The sequence below is a fragment of the Centruroides vittatus genome, unplaced genomic scaffold (genome assembly GCF_030686945.1).
Source record: "Centruroides vittatus isolate TY-2023 unplaced genomic scaffold, ASM3068694v2 scaffold_1015, whole genome shotgun sequence".
NCBI classification, from domain to species: domain Eukaryota; kingdom Metazoa; phylum Arthropoda; class Arachnida; order Scorpiones; family Buthidae; genus Centruroides; species Centruroides vittatus.
This window is the reverse complement of record NW_027122666.1, coordinates 1,833,089-1,850,406: the sequence shown is the minus strand read 5'-3', so window position 1 is coordinate 1,850,406 and position 17,318 is coordinate 1,833,089. Positions and strand designations below refer to the sequence as shown.

At 33.6% G+C, this 17,318-nt stretch overlaps 1 protein-coding gene across 1 annotated transcript in view; it reads left to right on the top strand.

Annotated features, from left to right (window-relative positions):
- Window positions 1-17,318, top strand: part of LOC136986235 (peroxisomal acyl-coenzyme A oxidase 1-like) — a 49,535-nt gene that overhangs the window by 13,777 nt on the left and 18,440 nt on the right. Inside the window, exon 3 of the mRNA XM_067283724.1 lies at window positions 12,376-12,545. Coding sequence (XP_067139825.1) covers window positions 12,376-12,545 — 170 coding nt within the window. The remainder of the gene's footprint in view (window positions 1-12,375; window positions 12,546-17,318) is intronic.

The window sequence follows — 17,318 nt, the reverse complement described above, 5'->3', positions numbered from 1 at the left end:
ATGCAGTTTAAAATAGTAGTTGCATTATTATTTCAATAACATCTGAATCAATTTTAGATTAATATATCAAAATTAAGTTATTCATTGGACATATTTTTAAAAATATCAATTTAGCAATAAATCTTTAATTTTTACCACTACTCAAACTTTCCAAACATTTTTGGTTATCTTAAATGATCTTTTTGAAAATAGAAAACTGGAATATTCTCTGGACCAAGTTCCAGAAGGACATTCCAGCTTTCATTTTTTTTTAAATTGAAATTTGTTTCTTTCTATTTTGAAGGTTGTTTAAAACAACCAAAAATGTTTAAAAATTAAAATTTTACTGTATTTTTAAGGGTTTGAGTAGTAGTACTGTGGTTTATGACAAATGCAGTTTTTTTAGAAAAGTGTGTTTAATTTTTTAAAGCAAAAGTCATTATTACAATTTATTTTAGTTTATAATCACAGAAGGTATTCAAATGAATAATTACGAGGGCTGTTCAGAAAGTTCGCGGCCTTGCCTATATGTGGTGCTGCGATCAATTTAAATTTGGTGGGAATAATTCAGCCATCTTTGCTAAAGATATGATACCAATTTCCGCTTGATTTGTCGTAAAGTTTTGCCACGACAGCTTAGCAGATAGTCAGTGTGCAAGTGCTTTGTCAAAAATGGAGAAGACAGAGACTTGTGCAGTCATAAAATACCTGATGAAAAAAGGGTTGATCCCATCTCAAATCAAAGCTGACTTGGATGAAGTTTTGGGAGAGTCTGCTCCTTTGTACACCACTGTGAAAAAATGGACAGCCCTTTTTAAATCTGGCAGAGAGAGTGTGGAAGATGACCCTCGCAGCGGATGGCCGTCAACTGCTGTCACTGAAGAAAATATTGACAAAGTTCACGATTTGGTGTTAGCAGATTGCTGTTTGAAAATGCGTGAGATAGCTGAGACAACAGGCATCTCTGTCGACCGAGTGCACCACATCTTAACCGAAAATTTGGATATGACGAAGGTCTCAGCAAGGTGGGTGCCGCGTCTGCTGACCGTCGAGCAAAAACGTGTTTGCACTTTGACGTCAAAGGAGTGTTTGGACTTCTACCAGAAAAACCCACAGGATTTCTTGCGTCGGTTTGTGACTACTGACAAAATGTGTATCCACCACTACACTCCTGAAACAAAAGAACAGTCGAAGCAATGGAAACACCATAGTTCACCACCACCAAAGAAGTCAAAGACAGTTCCATCAGCGGGGAAAGTGATGGCCTCGGTTTTTTGGGATGCTAAAGGCATCATCTTTATTGACTACCTAGAAAGAGGAAAGACCATCAATGCAGTCTATTACTGTAAACTTTTGGAAAAACTGAAGAAAGAAATTGAAGAAAAGAGGTCACATTTGAAGAAGAAAAAGATTCTGTTTCACCACGATAATGCACCTGCACATTCCGCCAGAATCATCGAACAAAAGATAAACGAACTTTGCTTCCAATTAGTTCCACATCCACCGTACTCACCTAATTTGGCCCCCAGTGACTTCCATCTTTTTCCAAATCTAAAAAAATTCTTGGCTGAAAGAGATTCTACTCAAATGACGAAGCCATCTCTGAAGTGAATGAGTATTTTGCACACCTTGACAAATCAACCTATTGTGATGGCATAAAAAGCTAGAACATCACTGGAACAAGTGCATTGCTAATAAAGGAGACTATATTGAAAAATAAAAAAAATTTTAACATTATTCTAATTCACAAAAATAACACCTTCTACTTATAGCTGAGATAATTTTTATTGAGAAAAACTAACGTTTTCGGCTTACTCAATAAGCCATCCTCAGGTTACAACTTTCGAAAAAAGGAACATTAACGTTCCATTAATAGAATACAATTGTTTGAAAAAATTCAAAACACTAGTAACGGACAAGAAGGAAGAACATGGTAATATAAATAGATAAATATACAAAAATACATAAAACAAAAGGAAAAACATGGTAAAATAAATAAATAAGTATACAAAAATAAATAAAAACAAAAAAGGAAGAACATGGTAATAAAAATAAATATACAATAAAATCGTTATAGTGGGAATAAGAAGTAAAAGATGAAAAAAAATAAAAATGATTCCACTGGTGATACTTTTAAAAAGAATGGCAGATTATCGAGGAATGATGCCAAAACAAGCTAAGACAAGCCTACGAGTTCGTGATACATTTCTTAACTACGAATTTCCAAGCTGTTGGTAGGCTGTCAGCGTCCCTCGCATTTATGCATGCCTCTTCCAACTTGCTTTTATAGATTTCAATTTTTTCTGCGGTACTTGCTAACGTTGGAGAGCTCAAGGGTTTTACAATATCCGCTTCCTCCCATTTAATTACCGAGCCTTGGGTCTGCGCGTATTGTGAAAGTACTGTTGCGTTGGATCCTTTCCTGACGTCATACTTGTGCTCTTTAAGTCTTTTCCCTAAACTCCTTGTTGTGACTCCTATGTAATCTTTTTCGATACCTAGTTCAGCGTTCTCGTACGGGATTTTGTATACTCCTGCTCTGTCTTCCTTCCTAAAGCGATCTTTATCATTCCTTAAGATTGTGTATAGGTTCGGAGCTCTTTTTAGAACCATTCTGGTCTCCTTACGGTTTGCAATTTCTTTCATAATGCCTTTTGAATTCTTGTTGTAAGTAAACTTCGTGATTTTACTGGGAACGTATTTTGAACCTCTTGTTGTGCCCATCTTATACTTTTTAACTAATCCTGCTATTGTGCCTTTCTTATATCCTAGGGATTCGGCCACTTGCGTGATTCTGTCTATTTCCTTATTTCTATTAATAACGTTGTCACAATGGGTATAGGCCCTTCTGATAAGAGCTCGGAATGCTGCCAGCTTGTAATGGTACGGGTCGTTAGAATGCGATGGAATATAAAGTGGGCTGTGTGTTGGGCATTTTTCCACCAACGTGTACGTAAAACCTTCTTTGAACACAATATTAATGTCTAGAAAATGGATAGCAAGGGAACTCTTTTGTTCCATTTTCAATTTTAGGCCATCATTGTTGTTGTTTACTCTTTCTACGAATTTGCCTATCATACTATTATTCCTCCATACAATAAGAACATCGTCCACGTATCTCTTGAAATATAATACATCCTGAGCATCAAACACAAGACCGTGTTATTTATTAAACACTTGGCACTTTTCCACTTCTATTAGTTGAATTTTCTCTTTCTCGATGGAATTTGCCGTTTCTATGACAAAAATTTTTATAATTTAGGTATTCTTGAAACCGTGTTTTCTTATATGTTGAGCATCAAACACAAGACCGTGTTATTTATTAAACACTTGGCACTTTTCCGCTTCTATTAGTTGAATTTTCTCTTTCTCGATGGAATTTGCCGTTTCTATGACAAAAATTTTTATAATTTAGGTATTCTTGAAACTGTGTTTTCTTATATGTTGAGCATCAAACACAAGACCGTGTTATTTATTAAACACTTGGCACTTTTCCACTTCTATTAGTTGAATTTGTTGAATTAGTTGAAAAGTGCCAAGTGTTTAATAAATAACACGGTCTTGTGTTTGATGCTCAACATATAAGAAAACACGGTTTCAAGAATACCTAAATAATACATCCTTTTTAAAATCATACAGGACTTTTTTCTCCATTTTTCTAATGACCAACTCGCACAATATTCCTGAGACCGGACTTCCCATTGGTACTCCCCGTTTTTGCCTGTACGCTTGGCCGTTGAAACTAAAGCAGGATTCATAACATATTAAATTGACCATTTCTGATATCTCTTCGTTGTAACGTGCTAATTCCGGGTTTACATCGAACAAGAACTCTAAAAGGGCTTCCTTGCAAGACTCGATTTTTACGGAAGGATACATGTTTTCATAATCAAAAACCGTTGCAACTTCCTTTTCCATTAATGATAAGTTTTGTATTTCCTCAACCACATTTGCAGGATCTTGTGCTACTAATGCGCTGTTATCAAGCTGAGAGGATATATATCTGTGTAACCGCTTTTCTAAGATGAAAGTCGGTCCCTTGCGTTTTTCTACTATTGGCCTTATTTCCTTTTCTTCTTTGTGAGTCTTGGTGAAAGCAAACAATCTTGGCATCCCTGGTCTTGCGTTATTGCACTTCTTGAGAAAGGGTAAAATAGTGTTAAGTTTTGTTCCCACTAGCCTTTTGACTCTCCTATCAATGCTCTCGATGATTTTGTGTTCGACCTTATCACATTCTGTTTTTGTTATGTAATCCTCCAACGATTTGTTGTATGTTTGTCTTTTCATAATTATTTTAACATTATTTTGTTTGTTCTATTTGAGGCCGCAAACTTTCCAAACAGCCCTCGTAGATTGTATATTTGTCTTTGTTTAATTATATTTTAGACAGAATTTGATTCACTTTAATCATAGAACTTTAATATGTTTTCTAACTACTGTTTGTAGTTGAAGTAGCTTATCATTTTACAGTAAAACTAAGAGATCTAATCCCCTGCTTGCTTCACTCATCTCAAAGATTTTATCTACTTATTTCCAATTCTAGATTATTTGTAACAATCAATGTTCATGATAGTAACTTTAATGTCAAAGGAAAAATTATCAAAGCTATGATTTTGTTTCCTTCCTTTATTTTAATGCAAAGGAATTAGTAAAATTAGATTCTTACTCAAAATGAGGATTCCATAACATTGTAAAGTACTTATCTATTTCTATTGGGAACAGGTGAAAAAAAAATGGACTGTTACCGTTGGCAAAACTATTGGTTGAAACTTACGACCGTTAACCTAACAGATAATTTATGCGGGTTTGCAATTAAAAAGCCAGGCCTGGACTTTGCAGGCTCCAAAAAAAAATTAAATTATAAGTCAAGATTAATAAAGAACAAAAACAAGTTTTAATATTAATAGCACTATTAAATAGCACTATATACAAGTAGTAAAGTTCAAAACAACAATTTATTTAATAAAGACAAACAATTCTCAAAGACCAACAAAATTTGAGATAACTTATCTCCTAAATTCCAGTAACTATCTTAAAGCTATTCCCCTTTGAAATCCGACAAAGTCAATCAACTTATAACTATGTACAAAGAACCTTAAACAACTAGAAACTTATCCGTCACCTCTTATACTAGGAACCTTTTCTAGCCAAAACTCCTTCGAATCCAACTCTTTCAATCTCCAAGAATTCTCTTTCAATCTATTGCTCAGGAACTACTTCGATTCACCTTGATTATCACCTTGGAATCTCTTTGAACACTCTGGAAGCTCACCTCGTTCTCCATCTCAAATATGGCTTGTTTTATACTGTGAGGTGACATCACAATGATTCTCTGGAACCACTCCCTCATTTACATACTTAACATCTAATAATCTTTTTTCTTTCTCTTGGTCAGCATTTTTCCCGACAATTTTGCTAAATCCTTTTACGTAACTTTCTATTAAGCTGTCTTACACATTTGAGATGTCTTTGCTTAAGGTTTAGCGAGTTTTCAACATTAGTGCATGTGGAGATTAGTCCCTCTCTGCGGAACTTCCTTTGACCTTCTGAGTCGAAAAAGCGCAATTGTGCGTTAGTTTTTTCCTACGGTGCTTCGTCAGGTCTGTGAGTTGGTTCTTTTTTTTTTTTGTTTGTTCATTATATTATATTGGGTGAGTAAGGGAACCTTTGCCCTAACTAAACATAATCCCCAAAATAAAATAGAATTAAAAGAAAATAAAAATAAAAAATACAGCTCAGACTCAGTTCCTTGCAACATAAACTAAGTTCAGGTTGCTTTCAAAATACATTTCCACACTCAAAATAATTGGAAGGTTTTATTCAAATCAGATAAACAAAAAAACAAAAAACTTTTCTATCAGATTTTCTCTATCCAAATTTGAAACAGAACAATCTTCAGATTCCTGGAAAAAAAATATATATTTTTTTCTAATTAGTTAACTATCATTATTTTTTTGAATGTCCCACAGAAAAATGTTCAATTCCAGGGTTTCATAATGTACTTTGTTCTCGTCTCGTGGGCTTTGTCCACTTGTTTAAAAATTTGTAGGTTTATTATTAATAATAGAATTTGTAGATAAGCAATACAATTCCATCCACCCAGTTTGCTCAACACCTTGCATTGCTCTCTTGTCGGCTCAATTCTTGCTTGCTTTACTCAACCCCCTGTTCTCTCCACTTCCTTTCCTCAACCTCCATAGAGTCCTCATTTGCTTCATCCCAAGTCCTCATTTGCTTCATCCATTTCTTTAAAAGTTTTGTGGCAATTCATTGGTTCTTGATTTTGCCATTTCTTTTTTTCTTGCTACAGTAGGCAGCGTAACTTCTGCTCACTTGTCCCTTAGGCTTTGCCCAGTTGTTTCCAATATAGACTATTCATAACAATTTTATGATGATTCATCAATTCTCCATGCTAAAAAAACAAAACAGAGATAGCAACATTTCTGTTTTGTTTTCTCATGACTGTAAAAAGTGTTGTGACAATTTTAAGCGAATTATTTTATCCAAATCACTTTTTGTTTGTTGACTTATTATGTTTTGTGCTAGTGAACTTATGATGTGGTTAGACCTGTATACCTACATGATAAGTGCAGTCACAGAAGAGAGAGAAATTGAGACTCTTTTCATTTCCTATGTATTTATTGTGAAATGCATTTTGGACCTATCGAGTCTCTCATCAGTCACTATACACAGCTTTCAATATTCCATACAAAATATGAATATGGTGAGTTCGTGTTGTATCATAGTGTCACAATACAGTAATTTACAAACATTCAGTACATCAGTTTTTCACATCTACTTTAACATTGCCTTTGGGTATGTTTTCCTCTGGCTTACAAGTATTCATTGGTTTATTTTTTCCCTCTTCCCCATCTGTTAGGAAACCCTCCATGTAGCTGTAGGTCTGTATTTTCGTTTATTTGTTTGTCATTTTTTATTTTTATAATTTCTAAGTGTTTGAATAGTTTTCTTTTAAACATATTTTCTTTGTGTTTCTGGATTTTAATATTAACTTTTATTATTTTGCATCCATTTTGGTTGCAGTATTTAGCAACTGTGGATTTAGCCAGAGGGAAACACATCTGAATGCGATGTTAAAGCAGATGTAAAAAAGTGATGTACTGAACATTTGTAAATTACTGTCGTGTGACACCATGATACAGCATGAACTCACCAAATTCATATTTTGAATGGAATATTGAAAGCTATGTATGGTGACTGATGAGGGACCTGATGGGTCGAAAATGCATTTCTCAATAAATCAGGGCTGCAGAGTCGGTAAAAACACATGACTCAAACTCCCGACTCCAGCAAAATGACATACCAAGTCATTTTATGGGGAGTAGAGGTGCTCATAGGGGGTTACCCTACTCTGAACTGCAGCCATTTCTAGAAGCATGTCTGGTAAGCATTTTTCAAGATTGCACATAGGTGCTCCTACAAATTTTTCTTGATATCTTCAATCATCTGAAATCTACATCTTTTCAAAGTGGATTTCAATGTAGGGAATGGGAAAATGTTTGCAGGAGTGAGGTCAGGTGAGTTGGGTGAGTGGGGAAATGCAGGTTTTCTTGTTTTAGCCAAGAATTCACAAATCAGCAGAAATGAATGTGTTGGCGCTAGGGTTTCTCATTTCCCGGTCTTTTGCTGATTCTGGGATAAAACTGAACTGTTTCTTGGGATAGAATTAATTGTTTTTAAGATATACAAAATGCCTTGAAATCAAATGATATAGTTATTTTTCTTTTTTTAAAGTAATTTATATGTTCTGCAACCTCCAAAATCATATTAATAATGTTGTGTAAGATATATATTAAAAATTACCTTTGAATTATGTAGAAATTTTTACAAATAAAAAAAATTTATTAAAATTTGCTGGAAACTGCTTACAATAACAACAAAAAAATGCTTTGAATTAAGTTAAAAAATTTTTAAAAAATGAACTTAGATTAAACTTCTAATTTAAAAGGTAATTTTTGTTTTTTAAATAAAACATAATACAAAATATTATTGTAAATTTTTATAATAAGATTTTAAAAAGCAAAGATGGTCAATACTCCAATCACTCGATCTGGTTCTTATTTAACTAATGAAAACTCCTGCTACCAAGAATGCCCTTTCCGATTCAATTGATATGAGTGGAATCATCTTTAATGCATTTAAGAGAAGATGGATTTGTATGTTTTTTCATTTGTAGGCTGGAAGATTTCTAGTTTGTTTTCGAGACTGTAGTACTTTTGCTCTCTAGTATTCTTGATTTGTTAAATAAACTACTCCTTTATCAATCCAACAAAATTTAATAAAATAATAATGTTTTCAACTGTTTTTAACGATCTTCCTCAGTTACAGAAAAATAGAACATTAAATATAGAACATAAAATGTGTTCGGAATAAATATAAAAATTAACAGAAAACGCCCAAGTGGACAAAATATAGATAAATAAACAAAATAAATAGCGAAAAGGAAAAAATATAAAATATAACAACGAAACCAGCATTGTTCGTTAATAACATTAATTAATGTAAAACAGTGGTGTGCTGTGAAATTTGATGATAGAGAAGCTGTGTTTCTGTAAGAAGCAGACTTCCAGGGGCAATCAGTTAATTGCACGTCACTGATGGTGTAGGGCCCATTTGTACGTGTGTGGTGGCATCCTCCGCCAAAGACGACAAGTATCTGACAACAACCGTTTATTTTAACCTAAAATAAACATACACTATGTACAAAATAGTTTGCTTTAGAACAATTGGACGTCCTGGCATCAACGTAGTTCTTTGATCGTCAATTGAAGGTGGTCCCAGGACAGTTGCATTGATGAGTCTGTAAGGCACGGAAAGACTTCGTCTGTTGGTGTCGAGGACACTAAGTCCAAAAGTGGCACAGGTTACAGGTTAGCACAATAGACGAGAAACTTTTTTTTTTCTTTTTTTTGTGCATTGACACCTGGCATCTTGGTTATTCGGAACGTTAACAGAGTGTGAGGTGTCCTCGATTGTCGGGGATTATGTCAATCTCCATTCTTTCGTCCATTTTGATTGGTCGTTCTCCCTCGATCACGCTTCCCGAGTAGCTGGTCCCTCGTTACTAAGCGTAACGAGACTCCTACCTGGAGTGTGAGAAAGGTCAAAATCAAAGATGAATTCAATCTACTGCCAATCATAAGACAACGTCCTTCCACAACTTATAATTTCTGACTGGCAGTTTGATATAAACAATGGGTTTCTGACTACAAATGATTTTTTTCTATGTTTTTTTAAACTAATAAATTTTTCTTTAAATTAATCGTTTTTTTGCATCTTTCGTGACTGTTCGGACCTGTCCGGAACCTCACATTTCCATAAAAATTTTAAACAAATACTGGAAGTGACAAAAATAAACAATTTATGTATTTTAGTTCTAAAATACAAATAATACATACATAATACAAATTGATATGATACAAGCAATGATAGAAAAACTTGTTTTTTTATTTTTTATAAACTAACTCTATTCGGCAATTTTTTTCGGCAAAGTCGTTAATTACTTTAACATAAAAGTCGCTGGTCATCAATTCCATCGATGTATCTAAAAGCTCTTTTTCTATCGAAAGCAATGCTAGCGACGACCATTTTTCCTCTGACTGAGTAAGTGTTCCTGGCCAATGTATGAATTTGCTTCATGCTCGAAAAACTGCGCTCAACAGATGCACTGGTAGATGGTACCATAAAAATTAATGATATTAAATCGTATAATTCTTTTAGTATGTCTTTATTCAGATTAATTATAATACTTTTTATGTTTAAGAGTTACTTGTCAGTATAGTCTGGACATGAATATAAATATTGTGATTTACTAATTTAGATAAATTAAGTAAATTTTATGGGAAATTTTTTGATTTAAAGAACTAAAACTTGCTTGGAAAAATTGTTTTTCATATACAGGTAGGCCTCCTACAACGCAGTATTTTTACAACACGTTTTTGCTCCAACACAGTTTGAAAAACACGGAAATTTTCTTACAATGCGATTTAAGATATTTAGAAACAAATTATCTTTCACATAACAGAAAAATTGCAACAGATCACATAAGTGCAGTGGAACTTGATGAAACAAGCTCAGATCTTGAAATAAGGGCAGTCAAACATTCTCAAACAACTATAATAGGTGATGATGAGGACTGAATTTGTGAGCATAACATTATGTTTGATTTCAAGTTGAAATCAAAAAGAATCTTTTTAGTTTTTATATGATGATGAACATTATTTAAGCTTTTTATGCACATAAATTTAAAAAATGATGAAAACGTTACACCATGAAAGGCAGTTTTTCTTTTTTTAGAACTGAATCCCAGTTTTTGTATTAAGTTGGTGTCTCCTATAATGCAATTTTCCACAATGCGGTATTTTCAAGGAATGTATCTACTGCATTGTAGGAGGCCTACCTGTATTTAAAATTATTAACATCTAAAAGTGATGAAAATTCTAAAGATTTTATGACTGAAAATCCGTCAATATAATTATGATTAAAATAAAATTATAATTAAATATAACTTTACAAATAAACGTACATAAAAATAACATTGAATATTCTTTACTTTTTAAATCTTAAAACAATTCACTTAGTCAAATAGTGCTCTGCCAGTGGCTAAGAGATAGAATTGTTGGAAGCGTTATGGTGTGTAGTATCCACTGGCTAAACCACCAGCAGTTGGTGCTCTGTAAAGTGCGTGCGCCAATGCCTGTAAATTGGCTGCTTTACATCATTCAAATATTTTCACCCTGGAAGCTGACAATACAGCGCTTCCATTGGGAATATGCATACACGAATTTAGATTTGAATATACAATAGCAATCTTATCGTTGTTTTTCACATATATTTTATTATAGATATACTATTATTATAACTGCATTATGTATTTTATTACAGATTTCTATGAGAAAAGAAATAAATAAATATGAAAATAATTTATTTTATTTTTTATAACATGATTTAGTTCGTTGTCTAAAATTTCACGTATTTTCGAAGTGGAATATATGAAATCTGTAATAAAATACATAATTCAGTTATAATTAAATTACTTAAAATTAATATTTTAAGTACGTTCAAATATGAAAATAATCGCGCAATGTGTATTTATATTTTAGAAAATTTTTTAAGGGAAGCGACGCTTCCACAGCTTCCAATGACAGCACACCACTGATGTAAAAGGATCTTCACGCGGTAGACAATGCATCTGCATCTCTTTGTCATAACATATAAATAAACGTAGTAAGAAAGTATATATGTAATAATAAAAATACATATATACACAGTCTTGCATTTTCATTAGTCATGTTTTTTCCATTTGAGGGGGTTAATGTCAAAGCCTATTAACCTCAACCTGATTTGGATGTTATTCTAAGATCATTGTTCTGACATCCTCCCACTTTAAAAGATTTTTAATAGCAGATATTGGCATTAATCCTCTTTTTCAGAAGAAAGTATGTATTGCCAAGTTTCTTGGTGTTCTTCATTCAAGAGTTCTTGGTGTTCTGTCGTCAGATCAGTTTCAGGTTCCATTATGAGCTCTTCAATGCTCTTTATTTCTCAGATGTGATTTTTGTCACTCCTTTAGCTGCTTGAGTCTTCTTGATTATACTGTATCTTTCTTAGATAACATTGAACTGCAGCCTACTGTAGACCTGTTCAAGCCATACTGTCCAGCAACATCAGACATCTGCCCACTCTCTACCTTTGCTATTATACTCTCATAAAATCCAATGTAAAACTTAACGAGTGCCTGCCCAACAGTCTCACAAATACTATTAAAGAATTGTTTCTGTCAGAAAAATAAAAGGCTGAATTACAAGGAGAGTTCCAAAGTTCAGAGGAATACTATCCAATCAGTATACATTGGGTTGATCATCGATGTTGACATCTCCCGTGCTCTGAAAAGTTTCGAATTGTTGCCCCAAGACAGGGGAAGACCAGTCAGTATTCATTATTTTACGTCGCTTCTTCTTGTGTTTGTTCTGTGAGGTGTTTGTTATCCAAACATATGTTCATTGTCCGAATACAAAAATGTTTTGTAAAAGTGTTCGTTATCCAATTTGTTCATTAACCGATTACCCACTGTATTTATTTGCTACAATAATGATAATTTTTTTTGTTAATTACTTCAAGAAACAATATTAGTTTATATAATTTAAATTAAAAACAGAATTTTTTAAATTAAAATATAATAAAAATATTTAATTGTTAGATTATTTGAAATAACAACAAAATCATATCTAATTTAAATGCATTTACAAAGGTTATATTGAATATTTACTAAAAAGTCAGATAAATGTTTAAATTTTTTTTGTTATAAAATTTGTAAATAAGAAAAAGCATTAATAAATAAATTTTTAAAAATAATTTATTTGATTCATTATATAGTTTGGTAGCTGATGCCTTTTTACATGAAGCCTCGCCAGCAGCAGTCCATTTTATTATGTTTATTCCTGCATTAATGGGGTTAGCTACTGAAGAACAACAGAACAAATGGTTGCCAGAAGCTCTAGAAATGAAAATAATAGGTTCTTATGCCCAAACAGAATTAGGTCATGGTAAGTAATTACATGTTAATATAGCAGTTTTCAATGTTTTTGGCCTATGTATCCTTTTCATGATAATGGAAACTTTAAATATTGTTATGTTTAAATTGAAAATAGTAAAACGATGCAGTCAAATGGTTTTCAACAGTTACTCCTTATTGATGTAATCATTGACTTTTTAATTATTAATTTACAATCTAGAAACCTACAGCATTCATTAACCACTAAAAATAAAAAATTATTCTCAGTTAGAGTATTTTTTACTTGTTTTTATCTATTTCCTACTTCAAGGACAATACAAGTCAAAAAAAGCAAACAAATGACAAGAAACAAATTAAACTTTCATTACTACCAACCCTTTTATTCTATAAATGATATACTCCAAATGCATTTCGCGTCTCTAGTAGCCCTCATCAGTGGATACATCAAGTTAGTAATTGCTGTTCTTGTTTTATATCCAGCAACTTTGCCTGCAAGCAAACCATTTTGACTGCACCTGGCAGCCAACTACTCCATGTCGTCCAATTTTAGTTTAGCATTATTTAACACTGACATTCCCAGTATTCAAAAAAATATTTTGTTTATTGTATTTATATATTTTATTGTTTATTGTGTTGTGTTTATTGTATTATATATTTATTGTTTCATTTGAACCTTCAGAATGAATGTTAAAACCAAATATTTAAATATCTACATACATCAAAGAACACCGGGGATGTAAACAACACTTTCAGGAACCTTTTACCGTTGTTAGACGCAAAACGAAAAATTTCCGTTAACGTTTTCGAACTTGGTAGTTCTTCTTCAGATGGTAAAAAACGAGGAACACAAATCGAATAATGGAACGAGTTATTTTTAAACCGAAATCGAATGCTTCACAATGCAGCTGGTCAGACATGCGCATATGGTGTGAGTAGATGGCGATTAAAGGTCCGTGTCGATGAGGGTCTGCCAGGCGGTGGACAAATTGAGTTCCTCTTTATAGTTAATGCAGGTGGTGATGCGGCTGTGTTTGTAAATGGAGATAGCCTCCAACCACCTCAGATGTTCAGGGTGAGGCGATGTGATGATAAGCCTGGCTTGGTTGAGGGCCGCTTCGATGTCCGGATTGGTGGCGTAAGTTGAGAGTGCTGTAGAATTTCTCTCATGTAGAATATCAGCATTGTGTTCACATAATCTGATCCCCAAGGATCTCTTGGTTGAGCCGATGTAAACAAGGTTTTTGTCAAACCTGTGATCCTTAAGAGGAATGGAATAAACGCCCGGAAGTCTGCTGGGGTTGGGGGGATCCTTCCTGTTACGGAGTATGTCCAAGATGGTGGGACGTCTTCTGTATGCGATCTTAATACGGCGCTTGCGGGTAATCTTCTTATATAACATCGCCAGGTATGGATTATATGTGACGGGGATCTGTGTCTCATCCTCAGGTTGATTGGCGAGACGCGATCGGATGTCGGAGATACGTGCTGTGCGTCGGTGACAGTTAACTAATCTATTAATAAGCTAGTGGTACCCGTGGATGGTCGCTACGCGTCTGACATGCTCCAATTCAGTGGCCAGTGCTGCTGGAGTGAACGAATGCGAAAACGCCCTCTTAATTAATGTGTTGAAAGCGGCGGACTTATATTGGAATGGGTCACATGACCCAACAGGGATGTAAAGAGAGGGCGTACCAGGTTTACGGTAGACCGAAGTTTGTATATATGGTCCTTCAATGCTGATGTTTAGATCTAAGAAATGGACCCCAGTGTTGTTAGCTTGTTCCAATTCCACGGTCAAGCCATAAGGGTTGTCGTTAACCGCTTCCACGAATGCCGACACATCAGGTACATTTCTCCATAATATGATTATGTCATCGATATACCTTTTGTATAAGATGATGTCAGGAAGATAGTGCGGCAGGACCTTTTGCTCCAATTGTCTGATGACCATCTAGCACAAGTCTCCCGCTACTGGGCTCCCCATAGGGACTCTTCTTTTTTGTGTGTAAACAGCTCCATTGAACATGAAAAACGAGTTATAGCACAGCATATGGGCCATCTCCAGCACTTGTTTGTGCAAAGTGCGGTCTCCAACAATACCGAGGAGGAGGTCCCTGAGAGCGCAAAACGCTGGGGGGAGCTCCAGTGATGGGTATAAAGATTTAAAATCCAAAACGGTGATGAATCTTGGGGGAGAGGGAAGATCTTAAGGATAGAAATGAGGTCCACAGATTTAGCGATGTTGAACGAGTAGCCCTCCAATAGGGGGGCTATCAATGAGTGTGCGCCCCTTTCGAGTTTACAAGTAGGGGCTCTAGCTTTATCCACCACCGGTCGTAATTGCCGACCTATACCGACCGTAATTGCCGACCAATACCAGATATTTATTTTTTGGTACTATCGAATATATATGTAAATTAGTTAATCGGATAGCCGTGTCTGGATGGCAGTTTAAAGAATGTGTCTGGAAGAATTGTAACACTCAATGTAATTTTATACTGCGTTTTACCTTATTTTATTTAATTTTATAACTTGTTACTTTCAAACGCTGTTATTAGGCGTAACCTTTGTAAAACCAAGCCTTGTTTCATCCACCCTGCAAAAAATATTTTATCTATATGCTAGTGCTTGGGATTTTGATGTTCCTTTTGTTTGTGTATGATGCGTGTTAATTCTCGTATTAAGAGCAACAAATTGTGCATTCGTTGATGTATCTTAAATGATGTTTAAATGTGTATAAAGTTGTTTACTAATTTTTTAAAATTAAAGGAAACCAACCATGCTACTATGACTGTCGTATGAGAACTGTATTTATAGATACCGTAATAATTGTCATGCACTTTTTTGTCGCCTGCCAATCCGTTAAATGATGTTTGCAGGTGTGTGTTTTAAACTGAAGTATGTTTTACTAGTTGCGAAATAATTTTTATGTTCGGTTTATAGTTAAATTTGTAGTTTCTTATGTTGCTTTATACCTTTTTTTCATGTTTAGTTAGCTGAAGAAGGGCGAAAGCCCGAAACACATATGTAAAAATAGCGTACTAACTAAATAAAGATGGAAAACTCGCCCAGTGTTGATTAAGCGTCACTTCATTGTACTCAGTATACCAAAAACCAAATATTTATGTAAATAAATGAATTTTTAAAACTGATCATTTATGTGTTAAAGTATGTTTGCATACTTTAAATTAAAATTAAATAAGCCATTCACTTGAATGGCTTATTTAATTTTTTATCTTCAGCTAAGATACACTACACATGTTGAAAATGAATTAATTAAAATTAAGTTAATTGTATTCATTAGACTTATGGATATATTTTATGATTATTTAAAGACCAGGTGAGATTTTTCTTGTTTGTCAAATTGGGATTACCAACTCAAACATCAATTATTTCCATATCAGATGTAAATTACTACCTCTGTATAGCCTAAAAATCCTAAGACATTTTAATTATTAAGATTTTTTAAAAACAAAGAATTAAGAATTGTTCTGATTATTATTTCACAATAATAGTAGAGGGATCTGTGTCATAGAATCATTCTTATTTTTTTTATCTGAGCATGAGATCAATGAAGAACACTCAGAGCTCAAGCTCTGAGTGTTTTCTCAATTTATGGTAATCTAGGGTAAAACCATGGTGCCGTCAGGGTAGTTCCCTTCTGGTGGAGGACTGGTTATCTGTATAAAATACTTTCAGGTAGCCAACTGTTTAAATTCTTCATGAAAGAACATTTTTGCCCTGTTTTAAGACATCTTTAGCTTCTTAACATGCCTAAGTCACTGTTTTAACTAAATTAGAACATTTATGACATGTCAAACAATATTTCAAAATAATACTTTGAACTTTATATCATTTTCGATGGATCAAACAATAATTCAAACTATACATTTTCATTCAGATTTGTTGAAATCAAGCCCCACAAATGCTTAGTATTAACGTAGTTTCCCAGTTCAGTTAAAAGTGATAAGTTTCACACTTATATCCCTTCCTCCTTCATTCTGCAATAATTTGTATCCTCCCAATTTTATTGTTTCTAGCACTCTTGTCTATCTGGTGTTTTTTGAGTCTTGTGCATTAATGGTTTTTAGATGCTTTTTTAAGATGTAAATGAAATATTAATATGACAATTCTGAAGCAATGTCATACCAGCTTCTAAATACTACAGGTTGTTTTCAACATCTACTTTTTTTTCTAGGGCTCATTGCATTAAAAATTGTGCTGTTTGTGGAGTATTGGACAATTGATTAGAAATGCTCTTTGACCTTGAGATTCACTGATCTATAAATGTATCCTTTGCTTAATCCAATTGCATAAATTTCCAGTTTTTTAACTTCTGTCACTGCCTCTTTGTTCTACTTATCTGTATAATCAAGGTTAATCTTTTAATTACTACTTGGATGCTATATTTTTTTAATATAAAGAATGCTTTTTGCCCTTGGTATAATTAATTAAAAATTTACTAATGTGAGGTAGATAATAAGGCGATCCTTATTATCTACCTCACATTAGTAGATTTTTAATTTAAAAATTAAGAGAAATGATTCTGTGATGCAGATCCCTGTACTATTATTGTGAAATAATAATCAGAACAATTCTTAATTCTTTGTTTTTAAAAAATCTTAATAATTAAAATGTCTTAGGATTTTTAGGCTGTACAGAGGAGATAATTGATGTTTGAGTTGGTAATCCCAATTTGACAAACGAGAAAAATCTCACCTGGTCTTTAAATAATCATAAAATATATCCATAAGTCTAATGAATACAATTAACTTAATTTTAATTAATTCATTTTCAACATGTG